General features: G+C 37.9%; 1 protein-coding gene across 1 annotated transcript in view; it reads right to left on the reverse strand.

Annotated features, from left to right (window-relative positions):
• The window catches only part of SPAG17 (sperm associated antigen 17), a 234,340-nt gene that overhangs the window by 76,069 nt on the left and 135,160 nt on the right, over positions 1-23,111 (reverse strand). Inside the window, exons 21-28 of the mRNA XM_077767475.1 lie at positions 22,267-22,506; positions 21,169-21,280; positions 18,881-19,036; positions 17,538-17,651; positions 12,720-12,895; positions 10,702-10,819; positions 7,650-7,828; positions 4,983-5,142 (exon numbers count right to left, since the gene is read on the reverse strand). Coding sequence (XP_077623601.1) covers positions 4,983-5,142; positions 7,650-7,828; positions 10,702-10,819; positions 12,720-12,895; positions 17,538-17,651; positions 18,881-19,036; positions 21,169-21,280; positions 22,267-22,506 — 1,255 coding nt within the window. The remainder of the gene's footprint in view (positions 1-4,982; positions 5,143-7,649; positions 7,829-10,701; positions 10,820-12,719; positions 12,896-17,537; positions 17,652-18,880; positions 19,037-21,168; positions 21,281-22,266; positions 22,507-23,111) is intronic.

Consider the following 23,111-nt stretch of genomic DNA (forward strand, 5'->3'; position numbering starts at 1 on the left):
AACAGCAACAACAACAACAAACATTGGGGGTTAGGATCTTATCTCCAGAGTTGCTGCAAAACGAAAAAGGGTAGAATAAGAAAGGTCAGCAAGATTTTGGGATACAAGCTCAAAATACAAAAAAATCAGTTGTATTGGTATACACCATCAATGAACAATCCAAAAATAGAACAATTCCATTTAAAATAGGATCAAGAAGAGGAAGACTTAGGAAAGTTTTAACAAAACAATTGTAATAACTGTACACTGAAAACTGTAAGACAGCATTGGATGTGATTAGAAGAAAATCTAAATAAGTGGAAAGATATCCCAAGTTCATGAATTAGAGACAATATGGTTAAGATGTCAATACTCTCAGAATTTAGCTATGCATTCAGTGGAATCTATAAAAATCTCAGTTGCCTTTTTTGCAGAAATTGACAATCTGACCCTAAAATTCATAGAGAAATTCAAGGGACCCAGAACAGTCCAAACAACATTGTAAAAGTAAAACGAATGTGGATGACTCATACTTCTCAATTTCAAACGTATAAAGCTATAGGAATCAGGGCAGTGAGATGCTGGCATAAGGACAAACACATTTATCAGTGAGCGGAAGTAAGAGTCCAAAAATAAACCTTACCATTTGTGGTTAATTGATTCTTTTTTTCAATGTTTTATTTATTTCTGAGAGAGAGAGAGAGACAGCGTGAGCAGGTCAGAGAGAGGGAGACACAGAATCTGAAAAAGGCTCCAGGCTCTGAGCTAGTTGTCAGCACAGAGCCCGACTCAGGGCTTGAACCCACAAACTGCGAGATCATGACCTGAGCCGAAGTCGAACGCTTAACCAACTGAACCACTCAGGCGCCCCTGTAGTTAATTAATTCTTGACTGAGGTGCCAACCAATTCAATGGGGGGAAATAATTGTCTTTTTTAATAAACTCAAAGAATGAACCTGGACCCCTATCTCTTATCATATAAGAAATTACATAAAGGTGCACCTGGGTGGCTTAGTTGGCTGAACGTCTGACTTCGGCTCATGTCATGATCTCATGGTTCATGGGTTCAAGCCTCACGTCAGCTCAAGCCTGCATGGACAGCTTAGAGCCTGGAGCCTGCTTCAGATTCTGTGTTTCCCTCTCTTTCTCTCTGCCCCTCCTCCACTTGTGCACTTTCTCTCTCTCTCTCTCTCAAAAATAAATAAAAAATTTTTAAAAGTTATATAAAAATGGATTTAAAAACCCCAAATACAAGAACTAAAAATATATAACTCTTAGAAGAAAATATAAGAATAAATCTTTGTGACTTTGATTATGCAATTTTTTAAATATAATACCAAAACCACAAGTAACCGGGAAGGGGGGGGACATACATTGGACTTCAGCAAAACAGACACCATGTAAAGAGATCATCAAGAATGTGGAAAGAGAGCCCAAAGGATGGGGGGAAATATTCACAAATCATGTAACTGATAAGGAACTTGTATCCAAAATATACAAAGTATACATACCACTCAATAATAAGAGGGCAAATAACTTATTAAAAAATTGGGAAAAGCATTTGAATGGACATTTCTCCAGAGAAGATATACAAATGGCTACTAAGCACAGGAAAAGGTGTTCAACATCATTAAGCATTAAGAAAATGCAAATCAAAAGCAAATTGGGATTCCACTTTATGCCCACTAGAATGACTACAGACAAAATAAGCGTTGGCAAGAACGTGAAGAAATAAGAACCCTTATCCATGCTGGTGAAAAGTAAAATAATGTAGCTGCTTTGGAAAACAGTTTGTCAGGCACTCAAATGAGAAACATAGAGTTATTATTCTAGAAATTCCACTCCTGGGAAACATACTCAAGAGAAATGAAAATATATGTCCACACAAAAACTTGTACAGAAATGTTTGTATCCACTTTATTTGTAATTTCCTAAAAGTGGAAACAACCTATATACGCATCATTGATGAATGTATAAACAAAGTGTGGTATACATACAAGAGAATATTATTCAACTATAAAAATGAAGTACGGACACAAGTTACAGTATAGATGACCCTTGAAAATATTATGCTAAATAAAAAGAAGCCAGTCATAAAAGGCCTTATATTGTATGCTTCCATTTATCTGAAATGTCCAGAACATGTAAATCCATAGAAACAGAAAGTAGATTAGCGGTTCCAAAGTCCTGGATGGAGGGAAACAGAGAGAGTTGGCTCATGGGTACTGGGTTTTGGGAGAGGGTGAGGAGAAAGATGAACACCTTGAGCACAAGGTTTTGTTTTGTTTACACAGAGGGGAAGCTATTCTGTATGATATTGTAGTGGTAGATCCACTACATTATGCATTTGTCAAAACTTTTAGAAATGTACGTCACAAAGATTGAACCCTAAAGCAGATTATGGACTTCAGTTAATAATAATGTATTGGTTCCTCACTTGTAAGACATGTGTTTAAAATAGGGAAAACTGTGAGCCAGGTAGAGAGGAAGGATGGAAGAATTCTGTATTTTCTGCACATTTTTTCTGTAAACCTAAAATTGCTCTTAAAAAATAAAGTCTAGGGGGTCACCTGGGTGGCTCAGTCAGCTGAGCGGCCAACTTGGGCTCAGGTCATGAACTCACAGTTCCTGAGTTCAAGCCCCATGTCAGGCTCTGTGCTGACAGCTCAGAGCCTGGAGCCTAATTAGGATCTGTGTCTCCTTCTCTCTCTCTCTCTGCTCCTCTCCTGTTCATGCTCCGTGTCTCTCTTTCTCAACAATAAATAAACATTAAAAAAAATTTTTAAAAAATTAAGCCTAGGGGCACCTGGGTGGCTCAGTCAGTTGAATGTTGGACTCTCGATTTTGGCTCAGGTCATGATCTCACTGTTGTGGGATCTAGCTCCACATTGGGCTCTGCGCTGAAGTGTGGAGCCTGCTTAAGCTTCTCCCTCTCCCTTTGCCCCTCTCCTGCGCACGGGTGCTCTCACGCTATCTCTCTCTGTTTTTTGTTTTTGTTTTTGTTTTCAAAGTGAATTCATCATCTTGGATGGGAGGGCTTCGAAGAAATCTGTAGCACACCATGCTGGTGGTGCAAGTCCTTTGGAAACCCTCAGGGCATGAAAAGAAGTGGCTACCCTTACATGAAGTCCTCTCCTATCAGAAAAGGAACGTCCCTGGGGCACCTGGGTGGCTCAGTCGATTGGTGGCCAACTTTGGCACAGGTCATGATCTCAAGGCTTGTGGGTTCGAGCCCTGTGTCAGGCTCTGTGCTCACAGCTTAGAGCCTGGAGCCTGCTTTGGATTCTGTGATTCTCTCTTTCTCTGCCCCTCCCCTGCTCAAGCTCTGTCTCTCTCTCTCTCTCAAAAATAAAATAAACATTAAATAAAGAAAGAAAGAAAAGGAAGGAGCCTTTGAGCTGGGGAGTTTGAAAGCTACGAGGACGCGTTCAACCAAGGACCTTGTGCTACTACTAAAGAAGTGTCTATTTCACTAAACTTTGAGTAATCAAAAAAAGAATTCAGTTTGCCTCGTGGCTGCTGGTTACTGTGGTGGTGGGGAGGGGGTGTATGTGAAACTGACAAAGAAGATTAAATCCTGGACTCAGATCATTTAAGTCAAATGAGAGATTGAGAAACATTTGCAATGCAGGTGCCCAGACTCAAATCCCAGCCCTCCCGCTTACTAGCTGAGAGGCCTCAAGGGAGCTACTTAATCTCTCTGTGTCTCCATTTCCTCATCTATAAAGTGGGATTATTAAAATACATATCACACAGGGTTGTTATGAGGATTCACTGATTTAGTATTTTAAAGTATTCATAATTGTGCCCGGTACACAGACACACATCTCTGACATCTAAAGATCTCTTACAAATAAATATGTAAATAATGAACATCCCAATAGTAAACCAAGAAAATATGTGAATAGAAAAATTCATAATAAAAAATTATTAAAGGTTTAACCTCACCAGTAATAGAGAAATTCAAATTAACATAATAGTAAGATTATTAATTATCTATCAAATGGGCTAAGATGAAAAGAATGAGGAAATCCAGCATTGGCAAGGGTGTGAGGAAGGAAACATTTTCATACAACACTGGAGGTAAGGTAGGGGTGTAAATCAAGAACACCTCTGAGGAGAGCAATTTCCTAATTTAGATTATAGCAAACACTGTTGCTTGCTTACTCAACTGTTACCCAACTTCTTTTTTCCCTACTAGTAGTGTGCATCTCCTGAGAATAAAAGCCAGAAAAGTCAAATGCTTGTTTTCCCAGCCTAGATCCCTGGCCAGATCTAGTCAGTGACATAGAAAGGGAGGTCTTCTGATGGGGCAAGGGGGTGGGATCCAGAAATGCTTTCGCTCCTGATAAAGAGAGACCCTGGAAAGCTTATGTCTAGTCTCTTTGGTTTTTGCTTTGAGGGTTACTACATGAGAGTCTGTGGCCTTCTTGTAGCTCTGAGGAAAAGGTCAAGAGAGTCAAAGAAATGCTACTGAGAACCTTGATCTTGCTGATCTGTTCAACTAACCCTCAAACAGTAGCCCAGCATTAGACTTAACGTAACTGAGGAACAAGGGGGAGAAGAAGGGGGGAAAATGGTGGGGGAAAGGGAGAGAGACAAACCATGAGAGACTCTTGAATGCTGACAAAAACTGAGGACTGATGGATGTGGGGGGGAGGGGTGATGGGCATGGAGGAGGGCACTTGTGGGGATGAGCACTGAGTGTTATGTGGAAACTAATTTGACAATAAACTATTTGTAAAAAAAAAAAAGACTTAATGTTGTGTAAGAGTATATAATGGTAGAGGAAAATGCTCATTATTTACTACTATGAGAAGGAAGGAGTTCATGACTCAGTGCATAATGCTTTGATTCCAATTAAAATTTATGCATATGTATATGAGTATACATGAATATATTCACAGAAAAGATGAGAAGTAAAAGAATAACAATAATGAACATTTATTAAGCATGTGAAGATGTATTAAATCCATCATAAATGAAAAGGCTTCAATTATTACCTTTCTTTGTGACGACAATCTCAGATGGCACTATTTCTGATTTTTGCTGAGAAGCTGTGTCTGCCAAGTCCCCGCTGTGAGGGCTTGTTGGCATTTCAGCAGGAGGACAAACAGGACCTGAATCAGGGCTACTGCTCACAGCACCGTCGGCAAAGAGGATCTGAAGGAAAAGTGAAATTCTTACGTTCTCAGAAGCAAGAACAGGCTGGTTGACCTTTAACACTGTCAAACTGATATAAGTTAAAATTAATCCAAAGGAAAAATGATCTTTGCATCACAAACAGAATATAGGAAGGTAGACTTGGAGCTCAGAGAGAATAACTTAGAATAGCTTAATAACCAGCACAATAATATTATTTAATGTTTTCCATTTACCTTCTTTTTTAAAAAACTTTTTTAATGTTTACTTATTTTTGAGACAGAGCACGAGCTGGGGAGGGGCAGAGAGACTGGGAGACACAGAATCTGAAACAGGCTCCATGTCAGCACAGAGCCCGAAGTGGGGCTTGAATGCACGAACCACGAGATCACACCTGAGCTGAAGTAGGATGCTTAACCAACGGAGCCACCCAGGGGACCCTCCATTTACCTTCTATTTTGTTTCTTTTTTTTAATTTCTTGTCTTTTATTGGATTAACTTGAGTTTTTATTTTCTCCATTAAAATTTTTGTTAATGTTTATTTATTTTTGAGAGAAAGATGGAGCATGCATGGGGGAGGGCAGAGAGAGAAGGAGACACAGAATTTGAGGCAGGCTTTAGGCTCCGAGCTGTTAGCATGGAGCTTGATGAAGGGCTTGAACTCATAAACTGGAAGATCATGACCTGAGCCAAAGTCGAACACTTAACCGACTGAGCCAACCCAGGTGCTCCTATTTTCTCCATTCTTTATCCTTCCCCTAAGCCACTGGAAAATTATCCCCTCTATTTCAACTTATATAATGTGTACATTTAAAATATTATCACATATTTAAATGTTAAGTGTCTGTCAACATCTATCTAGTATGTATGGTGTCTACATGAACTAGAGATACATCTGTCCGGATCAGCCTCTATAACCTACCAATTAACATGACAAGAACCATCACCAGGTGCTGCTCATGAGAAATCTAATGTCCATCCTGTTCTCATTCTGTAGTAAGTAAATGGTTTCCTTTAGGAAGATTTTGGGACTATCTGTGCAGTCCCAAAATTGGTCTATGACATATGTAGATGATCTTTTAAAGAACATTATTAGTATCAATACTGATTGGTTCTTGGTTGTCCTGTTTAATCCAAAATATATTTTTTTTAGTTATGGGAAAATCCACTGTATTACTCTTTCTTTATTTTCTTCCTTTACTCCCACAATTTTCTTCTTCTAGAGGTTGTATTCAGCTCTCTTTTCCATGTCTCCTAACTTTTCTCTCCCTCATAATTCACTCTCTCCCTGCCACTAATTTTTCAAAACTATTTTTCTTCTTGTTTTTTCTCCTTTTAAATTTTATTTATTTTATATTTTTAAAGTTTATTAACGTTGAGAGAGATCATGCATGAACAAGGGAGGGGCAGAGAGAGAGAGAGAGAGAGAGAGAGAGAATCTCAAGTAGGTTTCACACTGTCAGTGCAGAGCCTGATATGGGACTGAAATTCAAGAACCATGAAATCATGACGAGCCAAAATCAAGAGTTGGTCACTTAACTGACTGAGCCACCCAGGCGCACCCTCTTAAATTTTTTATTGAAGTATACTGACATACAATATAATCTGAGTTTCAGGTGTGCAACATAGTGATTTGACATACAATTGTCATTTTTAGTATCTAAGAACTCTTGATTTTATTTCACAGCAACTTTTCTAAATTGTTATTTTGTAGACTATTTACCTCTCAAGTCTCTATGTTACTGTTACTCACTTTCTAGTTTTTTGTTTACCTATTCTTTTTAGGCGGTCTGTCTTTAATTTTTTTATTACCCTGAGATTTACTTCCGTACAGATGGTTTTTCTCTAACGTGGACTCTCAAAGAGAAATACACGGTCCTATTTCTCTTTGAGAATCCCTGTTCACTTCTTGGTGGTGTATCCTCTGGGTGCTAGGGAGGGATAGAGCAGGACATACATCTCTTGGGTGTAATGATGTCTGCTTCTCACCCTCCAAGTAGCAGTGAGTCACCTGGGACACTAACTCGATTTTCTGACCACAGAGCTCCATCTGTGAAATACTTTGTTAAAATTTCTGAGTTATGATTTTGCTGCAGGTTTTCCCTTGTGCAAGTTTTAAACATTCTTATGTTTTTCCATCAGTCTGATCTCACCTGACTTACTTTCTAGAAATTCTCACATAATTTGGATCCACTGATGACACAGTTAGTTGTTTTCCAGTGCAGTTGTGAATTTATTCTTCAAAAGTATTTTTTAAAATTATTTTAAGGTGCCTTGAGAGGTGGAGGAGGTGAACACTGTGTTTAATCTGCAGTCTTGGGCCATATATGGAATAAGCTTATTTATAATAAGGATACAAATAGTTGTATTGTAGAAGACTTTACTAGTCTCAATTTGTCATCTTCAGTGTCACTCCATTTCCAAGTGAGTTCTCCCTCTTGCCTACCACAATGCTACTCCTTCCTCATCAGTTGTTTGTATTGTACTTTGCAGCAGGAAGGAGAATTATTTATCGAACATTCTTTTACCTGTGTGGATCCATCCAACATGTACTTGACAACAGTGCCTTGCCTAGTGATGACTCTCGATATCTCCTGCTCCACAGGTGGGACCACCGTTTTATAGAACTCATAGTGCTTCACCTTCTGGGGGTAGCTCTGCCGGATCATGATGTCCCAAGTGGGTTCCTCATCCACAGCACTCTGATCTGGAAAAACAAACAAACAAACAAACAAAAAAACCAGCAAGCCTTAATGTGAACTGGGCAATGCTGTGTGGCTGGCGTTTTATCTTTTTGCTTAATTGTTTTCATTCTTCTGTCTACAGCCGACTAATAGAACAGTTTCCATGTCATGACAGGTAGCACAGAGCACTGGTTCTTTTCTACATTTGCTATAGTCAATGTAATAAATAAGGTCACCTATAGGTACTTACTAGGTACCTTTCCTATGTACAACCCATTCTTTTTCATGAATTCTAGGACATCTCAGGCAAAATTAGGAAGGAGGCAGAGCTCTGCTGTCTTAGTGGTTCCCTTTTCTCCCTTTTGGTACTTTTCTCTTGCCCTTGACTAAGCTCTTGCTCCTGGATGTACAATGCCCTCCTGGTGTCCCCTGGTGGCCTGGAGGTCAGGGGAAGTCACTCACTTCAGGTTTGCCCTGCCTAAATTATTCATCGTCTTTCAGAGTTAACATAATCCCCTCATCTCCACCAAATCCAGATTTTTCTCAGCATTCTACTCTCAGCTGGCAATCAAGGAGAAAAGCACCTGGTAAGATCCTTCAAAAAAGAAAATATCAATGAGGATTCCATTTTTGCTAACTGAATATTGTCCTCTTCTCAATTTGTAAAGTGGTTTATCAACATGCAATGATGGCATTTCAAGGATGATCTCAGGTTAATTAGAAAATATTTTGGAATGAGGGCCCTTCATGATACCCTCTAAGTCACAGAAGTATTGCTAACAATAAACTTATAAGCATTTACTGAGATGTTTTTATATGTTAAATGCTTTGTATATGTCTTTTATTCAGCTCACTTCAACAAACTTTTAAGGGAGACACTCACTTTCCAGGGTTTTCAGATGAAAAAATGGAGGCTCAGAAGGCTCATAACTTCTCCAAGGTCACACAGTGAAGTGGCAGGCCTGGAGGTTGAATGGGTCTCTATGCTTAATTATTTTCTCATGCTGTAAAAACAACCACTGCTACCAAGACCCAAAAACAAAAAACTCCCCCCACCCCCAAAACCTAACACTGAAATAGTATGCTCCAGATTAGAAAGTATTTTCTCATTTAATACTTATAACAACCCTGTTGAATACATGACACTATTTTATAAATGAAGAAATTCAGGTGGAGAGGGGTTGTGACTTGTCCAAGGTCACACAAGAAAGCTCTTTTTTCTTGTCTCACATGACCTTCCCTCCTTCTGTCCAAGGCTGACCCTAATAAAACATGGCTACTTTGGTATTTATGTTGTAATTATGTTCAGACTCGAATTAGGAAATTCATAATATATGGAAGACTTTTAAAATATTAGGTGTTCCAAGCAGAGGCATTATTAACCACATTGTCTACTGTGATATAAAGATGAAAATATCTATAATGGCACTAATATCTATATTATCTATAATGACACTAATAAAAAAGACAGGTGAAACAGGTATTAAGCTGGAGTTTGATAATAGGACCGAGTGAACAAGCAAACAATATGTTCTGATGTAGAAATATCCCTCTTAGTACATTCATAACATCTTTGACTTTGGAAGACCTTTTGTGACCATTACACAGTCAATCCCATCTTGAAAAACCTGGACTAGTAGGGATCCTGGGAAATAGATTCCAAGATTCATGGTCTATTTTTAATAATCAATAAAGCCTAATGAAAAACAAGATTGAGACAAACTATAACATTTAGTTTCTTTTCATATGGGTGGCAAGTACACATGACATTGAATTAGTTTTCAGGAGGCATGCTCTTTTCCCTTGCTGGATACACTTTTCCAATATGGCACACATAGGAGATTATAATAAAGAGGATATTTGGTTGTGAAAACATATCAAGATCCACTGAGACAATACGACTTTTATATATGAAGAAACACGGTCCAGAAATAGTAACTGAAAGGGCCATATTGTCAGAACTCAAGTCCCAGGCCTATGCTTGCATTGCTGCTTCTGTTAATTCTACTGCAATAGTGGGTCTCCACTTTAAGTGATATTCAAATTCAGTCACCAATGTGAATGCCCCAATCAAGGTGATTAAACCAATCCTACTTGCACTTATCTATTCATCTTGATAAGTTAGAGGCCATACAGAAATAAGACATTATAAACTTACATGCTGCTACCTGGCAACAAGACTAGTTTCCTTCAACCATTCAAGCTGCACTTGACCTACTTTGTGCTCACTTTGTTTTGAAAAGACCAGCAAGTTCACGTACCTGTGGCCCTTTATAGAGGCAAGAAGACAGTTAACTCTTAACAATAATTGTTAAGAGTACTGTTAACAACAATAGTTGTTAAGAGTACTGGCTTTGCCATGACTGGACCAGGAATGGACTTTTAGCTCTGCCACTTAGGAGTTGAGTAACCTCGGGCAAGTTAATGAACCTCATGAAGTTTCAATTTATTTTGTAAAATGGAATTATTAGGACTTAGCTTAAAATAGTTGTATTTTTTTTTAAATGTTTATTTATTTTGAGAGAGAGAGCATGCGAGAGAACGTAAGCAGGGGAGGATCAGAAAGAACTCCAAGCAGGCTCCTGGCCATCAGCACAGGCTTGATATCATGAACCCTGAGATCATCATCTGGGCCAAAAATCAAGACTCAGATGCTCAACTGACTGAACCACCCAAGAGCCCTATAATAGTTGTATTTTTTCGTGTATATTAAATACTTAGTGCCAAGCTAACTGTAAATGCTCAAAAAATGATGCTTATTATTATTAGCCTATTGTTCATTATTAACAAGTATGTTTAACTAACAGGAAAATATACACTTTTAATGGTGATTTAATTATTTTCTATAAGATTTTTTGCTCCACTCCCTACCTGCTCCATACCAGCTAACACTCACCTGTAGGCTCTTGCCCAAGGAAGGTCACTAGGAGCCCATTCGGGCAAGACACGTTTAGGTTTTGGAAAGTGGGAACATAAAGAGTCTCTTGTAAAACAGGTTCTGGTTCCACTTCTTCCTGTAAATAGGTTAACACGTGAATAATTGTTATTTTCTAAATGAGCTATCGATCTATTATGACAAAGCAAGGAGTTGCTGAGTGCTTAAGATATGACTTGCCCATGACTAATGGGACCATGACTAGTGATGGAGCCTATAAAATACATGAGTCTCTACCTTTGTGCAATTTATATTCTACTTGTAGAATGGTGCACAGACATGTGAAACAATTAAATAATGGTACCAAATAGTTGGCACAACTCTACTCAAAAAATGAAGGTATCAAAGTTAATGAGTATAGTTAGGAAAGGCTCATGGAGGAGTAGGGCCTTGAAGTAGGCCTTGAAAGATGTCTCTGTTTGCAAGTGTGGGTGTAAGGGCTCACTGACATCCCCACTACCTACTGTGTGTATTTTGTAAAGTATGGGTGTTTGAGATGTTATGCTGTCAGGATACGCGTCCTTGTTTTTTTCTAATAAGCAGGTATTACTTTTGTAGGAGGTAAAAACAATTTAAAAAGCATAAAAAGATTATTTAGAAACTAATGAAGACTGGGTATATCTAACTGAAAAAAATCCTAATTAATTTTATGCTAACTATGACTGGATACCTGGTTGGTTAATTGTATTCCAGAATGAAAGTTATTTGCTTGCTTCCAACAAACCCCTAATGAGAATAATTTCAAAATTTCCAGTCAACTCTCTTTTGTCAGCCACTAAAATCATTCCAACCGATCACTTGTTGCTCGATCTTTAGTTTACTCTAACTAGTTTTCTACTGTTGCTCATTTAAATTTTTCTGACTTTGTTACTAATAAGTAATAAAATCTGAATATGTAGCTAAAAATCAATTAAAAACACAAAATTAAGAGGAAAGAAATTATGAAATCCTGTAAAATGAACAATAATGCATAAAGATACGAACCCGCCATGACAAATGTATCATTGCACAAAAAACAAGTAATTATCTCCCATCCTTCTATTAGCGTCACTTTTTTAAAATTTTAGGTGAGCTCACTGGTTTGCTATAAAATTGCTTTCAGTCAAACGAATGAATGATCCAGGGCTATTCTGCTACCGTGCAATTCTTACTTAGCAAGGGTCATGTGTCCTGGCTTGAGGAAATTCATCTTTTAGTAAAGCTAAATAAATATGGTAACGAAAGGCTAAGTAGCATACAAACCCCATGACTTTTAAAGGGCTGAGGTCTGGAATCAACATCCCTGATCACTTCCCCCCCGCTTTTTTTTATTCTAATAAGTTGAGCATTTGTACATTGTACAAACTGCACAGCTGTCCTGGTAAATGCCAAAAGAGTCAAGAGTTCTTCAGTGATTTTCTTCTTGCCTCTCTTTTGATCTGTATTCTTCTGTTAGGAACATGTTTGGAATCAAAGCCTCTGGGAGTGTGTGTTTGCATTTGGTGGCACGTTGGAGGTAGAGGGTGAATGGCTCTTTAGCCAGAAGCAGGCTGTCCTTCAATCCTCAGCACATCAGTATCTAAGTCCAAGTTTATCAAATGGAAGCACTTCCATTATTTAATTAGAGATACTCCTCTTTCAAATGTTGTCTATCTAATGAAACTAAATAAAGTATTTAGAGAATAGTAGGAACTTAACCAACCTAAAGCAAAGAATACTCAAGAAACAGAGTGGAAAAAAGGCTGAAATTGTCATTCTGAATTTAGAATGAAAGACCTGAGACTGTATATGACAATATGTCTCCTGACATAAGGATCCAGCTCCTGTGTGCAAACCTCTTCTTTCTTGTTTGTTCAAAGTTGAAGCTTCAGGGAATGTTAATGCATTTACACAATAACATATATGTACTGTAATAACACTATGGACGTGACTCATGATTTTTAAAAAAGTTAACATTGAGGCAGAAGTAGAGTTTAGGAATCCATGGCAAGTCCATGTACCTTTTTCTCTTCTTCTTTTGGGTGTTCCTCTTCTTTAAGAGATTCTTTGGGTTTTTCTTTGCCTTTTGATTTTGGTTTTCCTTTGCCTTGAGGAACAGTCACTATAACAGGAATTACTGTTGTAGTAAGTGCTGACGGGATATTCAACATGGTGTCCAAATTAGGATCCTTATCCTCTATAAAGAGAAAAGGAGAAAACAAGTAAATTAGACATTCTTATTTGATATGTGTGTTAAATACAATTTGCATCACAAACATACCAGTTGGCAACAATTTTTACCTTGCTGAATATGATTTTTCAGTTGGATAGATTTCAGGGGTAATGTAGTTGATTTAAAAATCAGAATTGCAGTTAAAAAAAAATCTCAGGTACTAAATACTTTGACATACTTGATTGAGTCATTATTTCACATGTTCTTGCCTTCCTGTCTAGATTGTGAACTCCTAATGATAGGGCAATAACCATGTATTTGAGAAATATTTATTGAGAGGCTCTTATATGCAATATATTTGGAGTAGTGGATAATAATAACAAAATATATAAAAGACCTTATGAAGCCAAAATAGTCTAAATAGGATTTATACTCAAATAGCTTCAATACAAGGACATATTAAATAGGATAATAATAAGGGATACAGACAAGGAAATTCAGAAAAGAAATTGGTTTTTCTAGCTGACGTGATCAAAAGAAGTCATAGAAGATTGATTTTACGCTGGGTCTTAATGGATTGTCAGAATTCTCAAAGGAGAGCTGATCTCTGAAGGAATTATTTTGGAATGTTCTGAGCATTATTTATATCTTGCGTTCTATTCTCCTCTGGGTTCCAGAATAATATTTCCACCTGAATCTCTTCTTCCTTCTTTGGGCAATTTCTTCCTGTCTCCTTTACTGGTTCTTCCTCTCATGAATCTTTAAATGTCATTAGATTTCAGGGATTTTTCCCTTACGCTTACACAAAGGATGTTTTCAACTCTGGCTACTCATAACAATTACTCGTTGATTTAAAAAAAAAGGCTCAGCACTCCCCCACCTCCTTGACTCTCTGAATCAGACTCTCTAGGGATGAGGCACAAGCATTTACACTTGTGAAAAATCACATGTGCTTGTGATATACAACCAAGACTGAGCACCTTTATTGTATATAATAGACCTGAATATCTCACTTACTACTGAGGCTCCGACTATCATCTACATACTGATGACTCTAAAATTTGCATCTCAAGGCATGACCTTCATTTCTAAGCATCAGAATCATATATCCAACTGCCTTTAGACCTCTCATGCTGGTTGTGGTACTGGAAACATTTCAAACTCAGTGATTCTCTCTTTTCCTAGGAAGGGAAAGCCTCCTATGTACACAATCTCATTTAATGACCAATCAAGCACCTCATTTCCCAAGTAAGACAGTGAGGTCATTAGCATTTTCTCTTTTTGACTGACCCTAGACATCCAACCAGTCACCAAACCATCAGAAATTTCTCTTGAATGATGCCTTTCCTATCTATTCCTCCCTTAGCTTATATTCTCACTGACCTCTTGATTTTCAGCAGCAGTTTCCTAACTGGTATGGCACCTCCAATACCACCATTTCAGTGTATTTTTCAAGCTACTACTAAAATTATATTCCTAATGTGAACTCCAATCACGTCACTTCCCTTCCCTTACTTAAACACCTCTGACACTCACTGCCTTATAGGGCATACAGGGCTCACCTCCTTCCACTTCAGCCACACTCAACTTTTCATCTTTCTATAAAGATGGCATGCTTTTACACAATTGTATGTTTATACAAATGGTTTTTACTATCTAGAATTCCCTTTCCTTGTTGCTCTGGCTGGATAGTTCCCATTCATCTCTAAAGTACCACCTCAGATGCTATGTTTTCTCTCTGAAGTATTTTCTAGCTGTCCCCAGTACTATGTTTACATATAATTTCTAGCACTTCTGCAGTTATTTCTCTATTTATGTTTCCTCTCCTCACTAGACAACGAGGTGTTGTTGTTTTTTTTGCATGGATGTGCTATGGTTTTATTCATCATCATGGCTCAGTGCCAGCAAGAACCCTGACCCGTAGGAAGTATGGTATATAAATAAGTGAATGATGTCCAGTTATAGGCAGCTAGAAACTCCTTTCTCTCATCCCCATCCACTTACTCATTCTGTAAATATTTATTGAGTACCTACTATTATGAACTAGGAATTGGGTAACCACTGATGAAGGAGACTGCAGGGAATTTATAATGTAACGGGTAGACAAATGAAGAAACCTCAGGTACAATGGCAAGTGTTATGTCTGTGATAGAGGAAGTACAGTCATCCGTGGGAACACAAAAGAAGGGAATCAAACACAAAATGCCTCCATACAACCTATACTCTGGCTATACTACACAGTTTGCCTTTCCATAAACAAGTCATGCTTTTATATTACTGAGATTTTGCACACTATTCTTAGTAGTTAGAATTCCCTTCCTTTGATTCTTTGCTCAGGCAATTCCTACTTACTTCCAAAGACCCAGTTCACATGCTACTGCCAACTGGGTCTATGAAGTCTTTCTCAGGGCAAGAAACCTGCTGAGGCCTGAAGGATGGGAGGAAGTTTAATTGTTGTAAGTGGTGGTACATGCAGCAGGAGAAAGTGTTCTGAGCAAGAGGCAAATCATGAACAAATGGCCAGAGATAAGGGAAAGCATTCAAGGAACTAAAAGTCACATAAAGAATAGGGTAGGTGGAAACAACCCAGATGTCCATCAACAGATGAATAGATAAGTAAAACGTGCTATATACATATAACGGAATACTATTCGGTCTTGAAAAGGAAGGATATTCTGCAATATGCAACATCGATGGATCCTTGAGGAAATTACGCTTCATGAAATAATCTGGTCACAGAAAGACAGATACTGTATGATTCCAGTTACGAGGGTTATCTAAAATAGTCAAATTCATAGAATCAAAGAGTAGAATGGTGGTGCCAGGGGTTTGGGGAGAAGGAAATGGGGAGTTATTAATTAATGGGTATAAGGTTTCAGTTAAGCAAGATGAACAACCTCTGGAAAGCTGTATATACCCAGTCAAGGGGGGATAACTGGATTGGAAATTTGTTTAGTTATTAGCAGATAAAAGTTCTTCAATATGACTATTATGTGCATACTTAAGGAGTTTATTTTTTATAAAGATGTATGCCTTCAATATTTTTAATAATGAAAAGTGAAACATTGCTTTTTATTTTTTTAAGTTCTTATTTTAATTCCAGTTAGTTATCATACATTGTTATAGTAGTTTCAGGTGTACAATATAGTGAGTGATTCAACAATTCCACATGGCATCCTATGCTCATCATGACAAGTATATGCTCATCATGACAAGTATACTCCTCAATCCCTAATTGCTCTGTATAACTGAAAGTCTATTTCTTAAAAATAAAAGTTCATTTCTTGATTTGTCTCTCTCTCTTTCTCTCTCTTTCTCTCTAATTTTTCCCTTTGCTCATTTGTTTTATATCTCAAATTCCACATATGAGTGAAATCATATGGTATTTGTCTTTCTCTGACTGACTTATTTCACTATAGCGTCTATAGTATAGACATTTGAACAATATTTGTTCTTCCAACCCATGAGCATTGGAAAGTCTTTCCATTTTTTTCCCACTGTAAACAATTTTCAAATGCAGTACTTATAACTTGAAATTGGGAACATTTGTTTTAAATGGAATAATTGCATAGAAGCATAAAGATTAAATTAAAAAAATAAGGAAATCACGTAAGAAATAGCAGCAGTAGAGTTGATAGGAGAGTGTAATGTCTTAATCTGAAGTCATGGTGAGAACAGATAGGATTTTCTAGTGACTGTGTATGATAATGGATTGAATACATAATTTGTTAGGCACAGAATGACTTCAAGTGCTGGCTCAGAAACAAACCAAATACAAAATTAAAAGACAAAACCCCAAATAAAGCAAAAATACTAACAAATTTAATGGGCGCTCTAACTCACTAGAGTACTACAGCATTTTGTGCAAGGTAAGAGAAAGATTGTTATGGTCCAATGAAATATTGTTTCTGCATAAAAAGATCTAGAAAGTAAGGCAGATAGTTGGATCACCATCATATTCACATAGTTTTAAGGCTATATAGCATAGGGATTATCTTTTGATTTTGTAAAGCTTTTTCTTGTTAATTAAATCTATGTGTTTAGATCCCTGTAAAATGCATGGGATACCCACAAGATTTACCAGTTGGTTCTTGGTTAAGTGACATATTATTTTGTGGTTTGTAAGGAAATGGCTTCCAGTTGGAGAATTTGTTCATTAAAAGTGGGGTAAAGGAATTCTTCAAGATGTCCTATGAATGGTTCCTTTAAGGCTGTTAAGTTCTGAAGCACATTTGAGACTTCACAATCACAGGATTCATAAAAATATTATTCTGTGGAAAACCAAGAGGAATCCTTGAGAAATCATGTTTGTTTGTTTGTCTGTTTTTTGGCACCAACTAATAGACATATTTTCCTGGGCTAGTTAACAAAGATAACTGAAATTATCTATCTATAAAATTTTATAAATATATGTGATTGTATGCAAAATTATATATGACAATTTCTTTTGCAGATGTTAAAGCACTGTTTTTTCTCTGTATGAAAGATTATACATGTACATACATGTAAATACACCCATATATAGACACACTCACACATACATTCCCACCTTTCAGGAAAAGAGGGGCATTAGGTCAGAACATGTTAATCAACAGGTGAGCACGGTGGGGGTAGGCAGATACACTTGGTCATGGGACACTTATCCTTGCTGTTGTGTTTATTTTACCTGGTGCTATTCCACTTGGCCCATAGTAACTGATTGACAGGCAGATGCCATTTTCTAAGGTGGCAGAGAAAGACCCAAACTTGCTGACAGCTTTATTCTCTGTATTTGATTTTTCTAAAAGACAAAATCAAGTCAAGTCAAGGACATTTCCATCTTATTAAAAAGACATGTAAGCAAAAGTCAGTGCAAAGTGGAAATCGTGTATATAAAAACGTGGGTAGGATTAAGTAAATTATTGATATGTATGTATATACACCAATGAATCACTACAAAACCATTAGAGAACTTTGTTTTCAAAGATTATTTAATGAATAAGAAAAGGTTCAAGATGATAAAGTAAGAAATAGATTACAATAGTGGTTACCACTGGGGTGATAGAATTATGGGCAACTGTATTTTTCTTTCAATATTCTAATTTCCTAATTTTTTGAAAATAAACCACATCTTCTTATATCAGGCAAAATAAAGAAAAGTAATTTAAAAATTTCTGTTTTAAGTTCTTGGATACACTCAGACTTGTCATGCATTGTGTTCTTAAGTTTGGAGAACACTGTAATCATAAGTGAATCTATTAGTAAGATTTAGTTATGTATCTTATTACTAATTAGAGTTCAAGACATTTTATTAATAATTAGCTCTTCTCCTTTTGCAGGTATAATCCATGTCACATTGGGCAGAAAGCATTTAGTTTTCCCAGGTGGTGCTGCCTGGAGATATTAAAGAGTATTATCAGGAAGTTTCATGATGTATAATACATTTATAATTAGTATATAAGTTTCATGGACATCCACCTGGAGCTCCCATTACCAGAGGTAGAGACTCTCAAGACTAAATATAGGATTTTTCTCTTGTCCTCGTAACCTAAAAAATGTGAGACCTTAGGAAGAACTAAGTGATAGAGCACAGAAGGAAACCCCATCATTTGTAGTGAATATTGGAGAAAAGCTTTAGTAGAAATCAATTAATGAGAACCCGAGTCCTAGAGATTTCACTTGGTACAAGTTGTGTAAAATAAGATTTAGACAAGGATGGACATTGCACACTCAATGTTGCTACTTAAAGGCAGCCACCTATATAGATTCTGTGTGACAACCGGACTCAAGAGTGGGGTGTCCAGATGGGGAATAACCAAGTGAGCAGACCACTGTCTATGGGCTGTGTGTGCGATGTATGTACTCCTTAGGGAAAATGTACATAAGCAGAATGGCAAAATGCTTGCCTTACCATCTGGAAAAATTACACTTGCTAAGTGGTAGAGACACAGGTGTGTCGCTGTCAGATGGATGGGTCTGATGCATCACTGGAATACTGACCTCCACTCACACAAAGAGGCAGCTGCTTACCCGTTTGAAGATTTTGCTCTTCCTCTCTTCCTTTTCTCTCATCTTCTGAAGACTTCTCTTCCTTTTTTTCCTTTCTCACAATTTTCTTAGGGTCTTTTAAATGAATTATAAAAGTGTGCTTGTCCTTTTTCACGGTTGCTTTGATAAAAGTTGGCCCTGGGGAAAATCAGGGGATAGAAGATGGGCTGCTGATCATGCCCCATTAAGACGCTTGACAAGACACGTAAATAATGCAGCACAAAATATACGCCAAGGAGTGGAAACACCTATGGATATCATTATTTCATGAAAAGATGCCTCAAGATGCCTGAGATTCTGGGTGGAATCCCAGAAATAAATGGGAGGTGGATCAGGAAGATGTTTGCAGACTTTCTTTAAAAAAATTTTTTTTTAATGTTAATTTATTTTGAGGGAGAGAGAGACAGAGTGCAAGCAGGGGAGGGGCAGAGAGAGGGAGACACGGAATCCGAAGCAGGCTCCAAGGCTCCAAGCTGTCAGCACAGAGCCCAACGTGGGGCCCAAACTCAGGAACTGTAAGATCATGATCGAAGCCAAAGTCAGACACTTAACCAACTGAACCACCTAGGCACCCCTGTTTTCAGACTTTCAAACCAAATTACAGAAGAGAAAATACATTGGCCAAGGCTACCTACACTCAATTTTGTGATTAATCACATGAGTTAGCCAATGTGAAAGGGTCTTATAATTTATAAAGAATTACATCAATTAGTTAGGGTAGATATTATCATTCATAGAGCAACTAAGCATTTTCCTAATGGTCCATTCTCTCTTCTAGTGTTCTGACTCATTTTTGGTCCCTTTTCTCAGCTTTTCTCTTCTTTTTTAAACTCAGATTATTCTTTTCAATTTTGACAGGGCTACCATCTCTCAAAACTGATAGGATTAGGATAAAAATATTTCATTTACTGTGACCCACTTGAAACTACTAAACGTATGCATAGACAAATCTCAATGAGAGCAAGGAATAGTTATGTAGCTATTACATAGCTGTAGATAGAATAGAATGTAACATTTCAAAACTTGAGTCCAGTAGTTTTCTCAGTTATGTGATTCTAAGCTCCATTTTTAATGACTACTAATTGTACCCTATACCCAAGGATGGTGCTCAAAATATCAAATACTAAAACATATGATAATACAAATATGTGTACCTATATATTAATAACTATCCCTGTCATGTTTTAAGTAGACAAACCTTATATAATAAAATGGCCTGACATTTGATGTAAGTTGTACCACTAACCACTGTTTAAAATACTTTGAGTAACTTGCAGGCTTTTTTATTTTAAAAATTATTAGTGTGACCCTTTGTTTGATATGGCAGTTTCTATCTAATAATGCTTCTGCTTGAGCCATGATTTCATACAGGGAGCAGTATCTCACTGTTGCAATGATTTCCTCATTAAATGGCTAGTTATTAGATGACAAAAAAGAGAGAAGGAAAGAGAGAGGGATTGAGAGAGACAGAGGTCGGGAGGGGAGAAGAAGGGGGAGGGAGAAGAGAGTAAGTTGGTGTCAGGCGGAGTGTGAGAATAGGATGGGCCTATGTTGCCCATTCCTGGGGGGCATAACCTTGTGGACATTAAACAGGGCCTTCCAAATGGACCTCCTCCCAGCTCTCACAATCAGCTGTCAAATAAAGCCTAGGGTCTCCAATCCACCTGAGAGATCTTTAAAGCACAGCAAAAAGATAAGCCATCAAAGATGTCCCTGATAGGTTCCTGGGGAGAAATATGTGCATTTCCTTCAGGTTGTTTCCAGATTAGACCCTCCTCCATGCATCTGTCAAATTCCTCTCCCACTCACAGACTTCTGAACCCAGAAGCAACTTCTCTGTAGCTCAAATAACTAACCTCAGCGGCAATGCCTGCAAGCTCTGTGCTCCAGAAACCAAACCAGAAATTTGCTCTAAACTCATAGTATGTGCTTGGTTTCTGAGATGTCACTACGTGTTGTAATTAATATTACTAATTAGCTCCTTGCTTGTTGTGGTTACTATTTATTTCATGATCATATAGAAATATTTTAAGGCATTCATGACTAGAATTTTCTTCACAGAGTGTCCCAGCTAACCTCTCAGCTGGCCCATGCCCTGCAGGCGATTATAACAGAAGAACGTGAAGTCTGGAAATGCTAAACATGGTGCGTATAAACTACAGAGGCCCCGTTACCACCCTAACTTATCACACTCACGGTTCAAGTCCCCGAGACCCCCTGAAAGGGGTTACTGTCTTTCAAGTGATTAACCAGCTGCCTTCAAAATGTACCTTTTTCAAATTTGGTCTTCTCTACTTCAATCCGCCCTCCATCCGAAGGATACAGATAAGAATTTGTTCCTGAGATTTGGATGGGTATATCTCCCATATTATATCCATGAAACTAGAAGGGAAAACATCACACTTTGAGTGTGGAGCTCCAATTGACAAAAATCGGTTCATCGCCGTGAGCGGGTTCAAGTTGCTGTAAGCTTAATTTCGACTAAATGAATGTGTGTTACTTTGTAGACTCAGAGACTGCAGTCCATATTATCTCGAGCGCCTCCTGTGGTCTTACAGTGACAGGCAGAATTAAAGGAGGTCCCTGCTTTTAAAATCTGTTCACTGGATCTCCCTGATACCCTAGTGCAAATCAAATCACTGTATGATTGAAAAGCAGTGGGAGAAGAAATCAATTTCTCTTTCATTGGCTGTTAATTTTCTGTTTAAAGTGAACTGATATATTGAGGAATACTGACACTTTATTTTTGGACACATTTTAGGGAGTCCTATGGTAAAGGCATTTTTTTTTTTACTAAATGTTGCTAATAGAGCTCCAAGTGATGGTGATGCAAGCTAATGCCTGAGAACTGGCTTAGAGTAGCACCTAGAAAGGACAAGGGCTGTTTCATTTTTATCTGTCTCTTTCCAATTAAGTTTTCCTCATAAGATTCTTGAGGGAGAGACTGGCCAAGGGAAGGTTTTACCAAAGCATACAAGCCAAAAACATGGGTGCCAATTCAGCAAATCCTGTCAGGGAGGGAAACACAGTCACCTCTGTGCTCACTGTGATGATCTTTCATAGTTGTTTATTTATACTAACCTAAATGAATGCTTTTGTGTCAAATCTCCATTCCCCCTCCCTTAGTAACCTAGCTTCAGGGCACTCATGGAAAACTGGCCTCAGGGAGTTCCTATCTTGGTGACTGATAAAGAAGGTCCTAGGCATTAGAGGGTAGAGTAGGGTCTGAGATCATCTATGCTGGAAGAAACTCCAAGGCCTTTGGTGGGGTCAGTGAAGACTGGGAACCCTGTGTTTTCACACAAGCTGTGTTTTTCCCAAAACAATGAGTAAGGACCCAAAGAGGCTTCTTAGAACATTGATCTTACCGGATAAACAATCTCAGGTTCTGGGTGCTTGGGGGGCTCCTCTGTTACTTCTGGGATGTTTATTTGCTCTTCTTTAGGTTTCTCCTTTGGAAGCGATTTTTTCTTCAAAGTCTTACTATCTTCTTTCTCTACCCTTTCCTTGCCTTTCCTTTTGCCAGCTTCCTTACTCTTCTTTTCTGCTTTTTTTTCTTCCTTTAAGCGTTCCTCTTCTGCTAATCGATCTTGTTCTTCTTTCCATGCCTGTAAACACGTTTAAAAATATTAACGTTGTTTTGAAACACGTTAGATTCCATTCAGGTTCATTTGGGAGAACATTTCAAATGCTTTTTGAGAGTGGTATCTCTAACAAGTTAAGTAAGATACTGAGCTAGAGGGGCGCCTGGGTGGCTCAGTCAGTTAAGCGTCTGAATTCGGCTCAGGTCATGATCTCGTGGTTTGTNTCAATTGTATTAAAAAAAAATTTTGTAAATAAAAGATACTGAGCTAGAGACCTTGCAGCTAGTCTGGTTTCTCTTCTCTCACCCAACTTCCCAGTATTATACCCTGTCAAAGCTCTTCAGAGATTATCCTCTCCTCAGCTTCCTCTCTCCCCTTCTGTTCCAATGTTCTTTAATTCAGGTCTTCTTATCTTTAGCCTGGACTATTACATCTGCCTCTTAGCTGATCTCCCTGCTTCCTATACCTTTCCACATGAGTTGAATCCCCAATTTACATAGTAAACATGGTTAACCAGCAATATGGTAGACCAGATGTTCAAAGAAACATTCCTGGCACAAAATATTTCAAAAATGATAGGTAAAATATAAAAATCATCATTGTAGTGGATAGCATGGCTGGCAGCAAAT

Source organism: Crocuta crocuta, unplaced genomic scaffold, assembly GCF_008692635.1.
Source record: "Crocuta crocuta isolate KB4526 unplaced genomic scaffold, BGI_CrCroc_1.0 scaffold180, whole genome shotgun sequence".
NCBI lineage: Eukaryota > Metazoa > Chordata > Mammalia > Carnivora > Hyaenidae > Crocuta > Crocuta crocuta.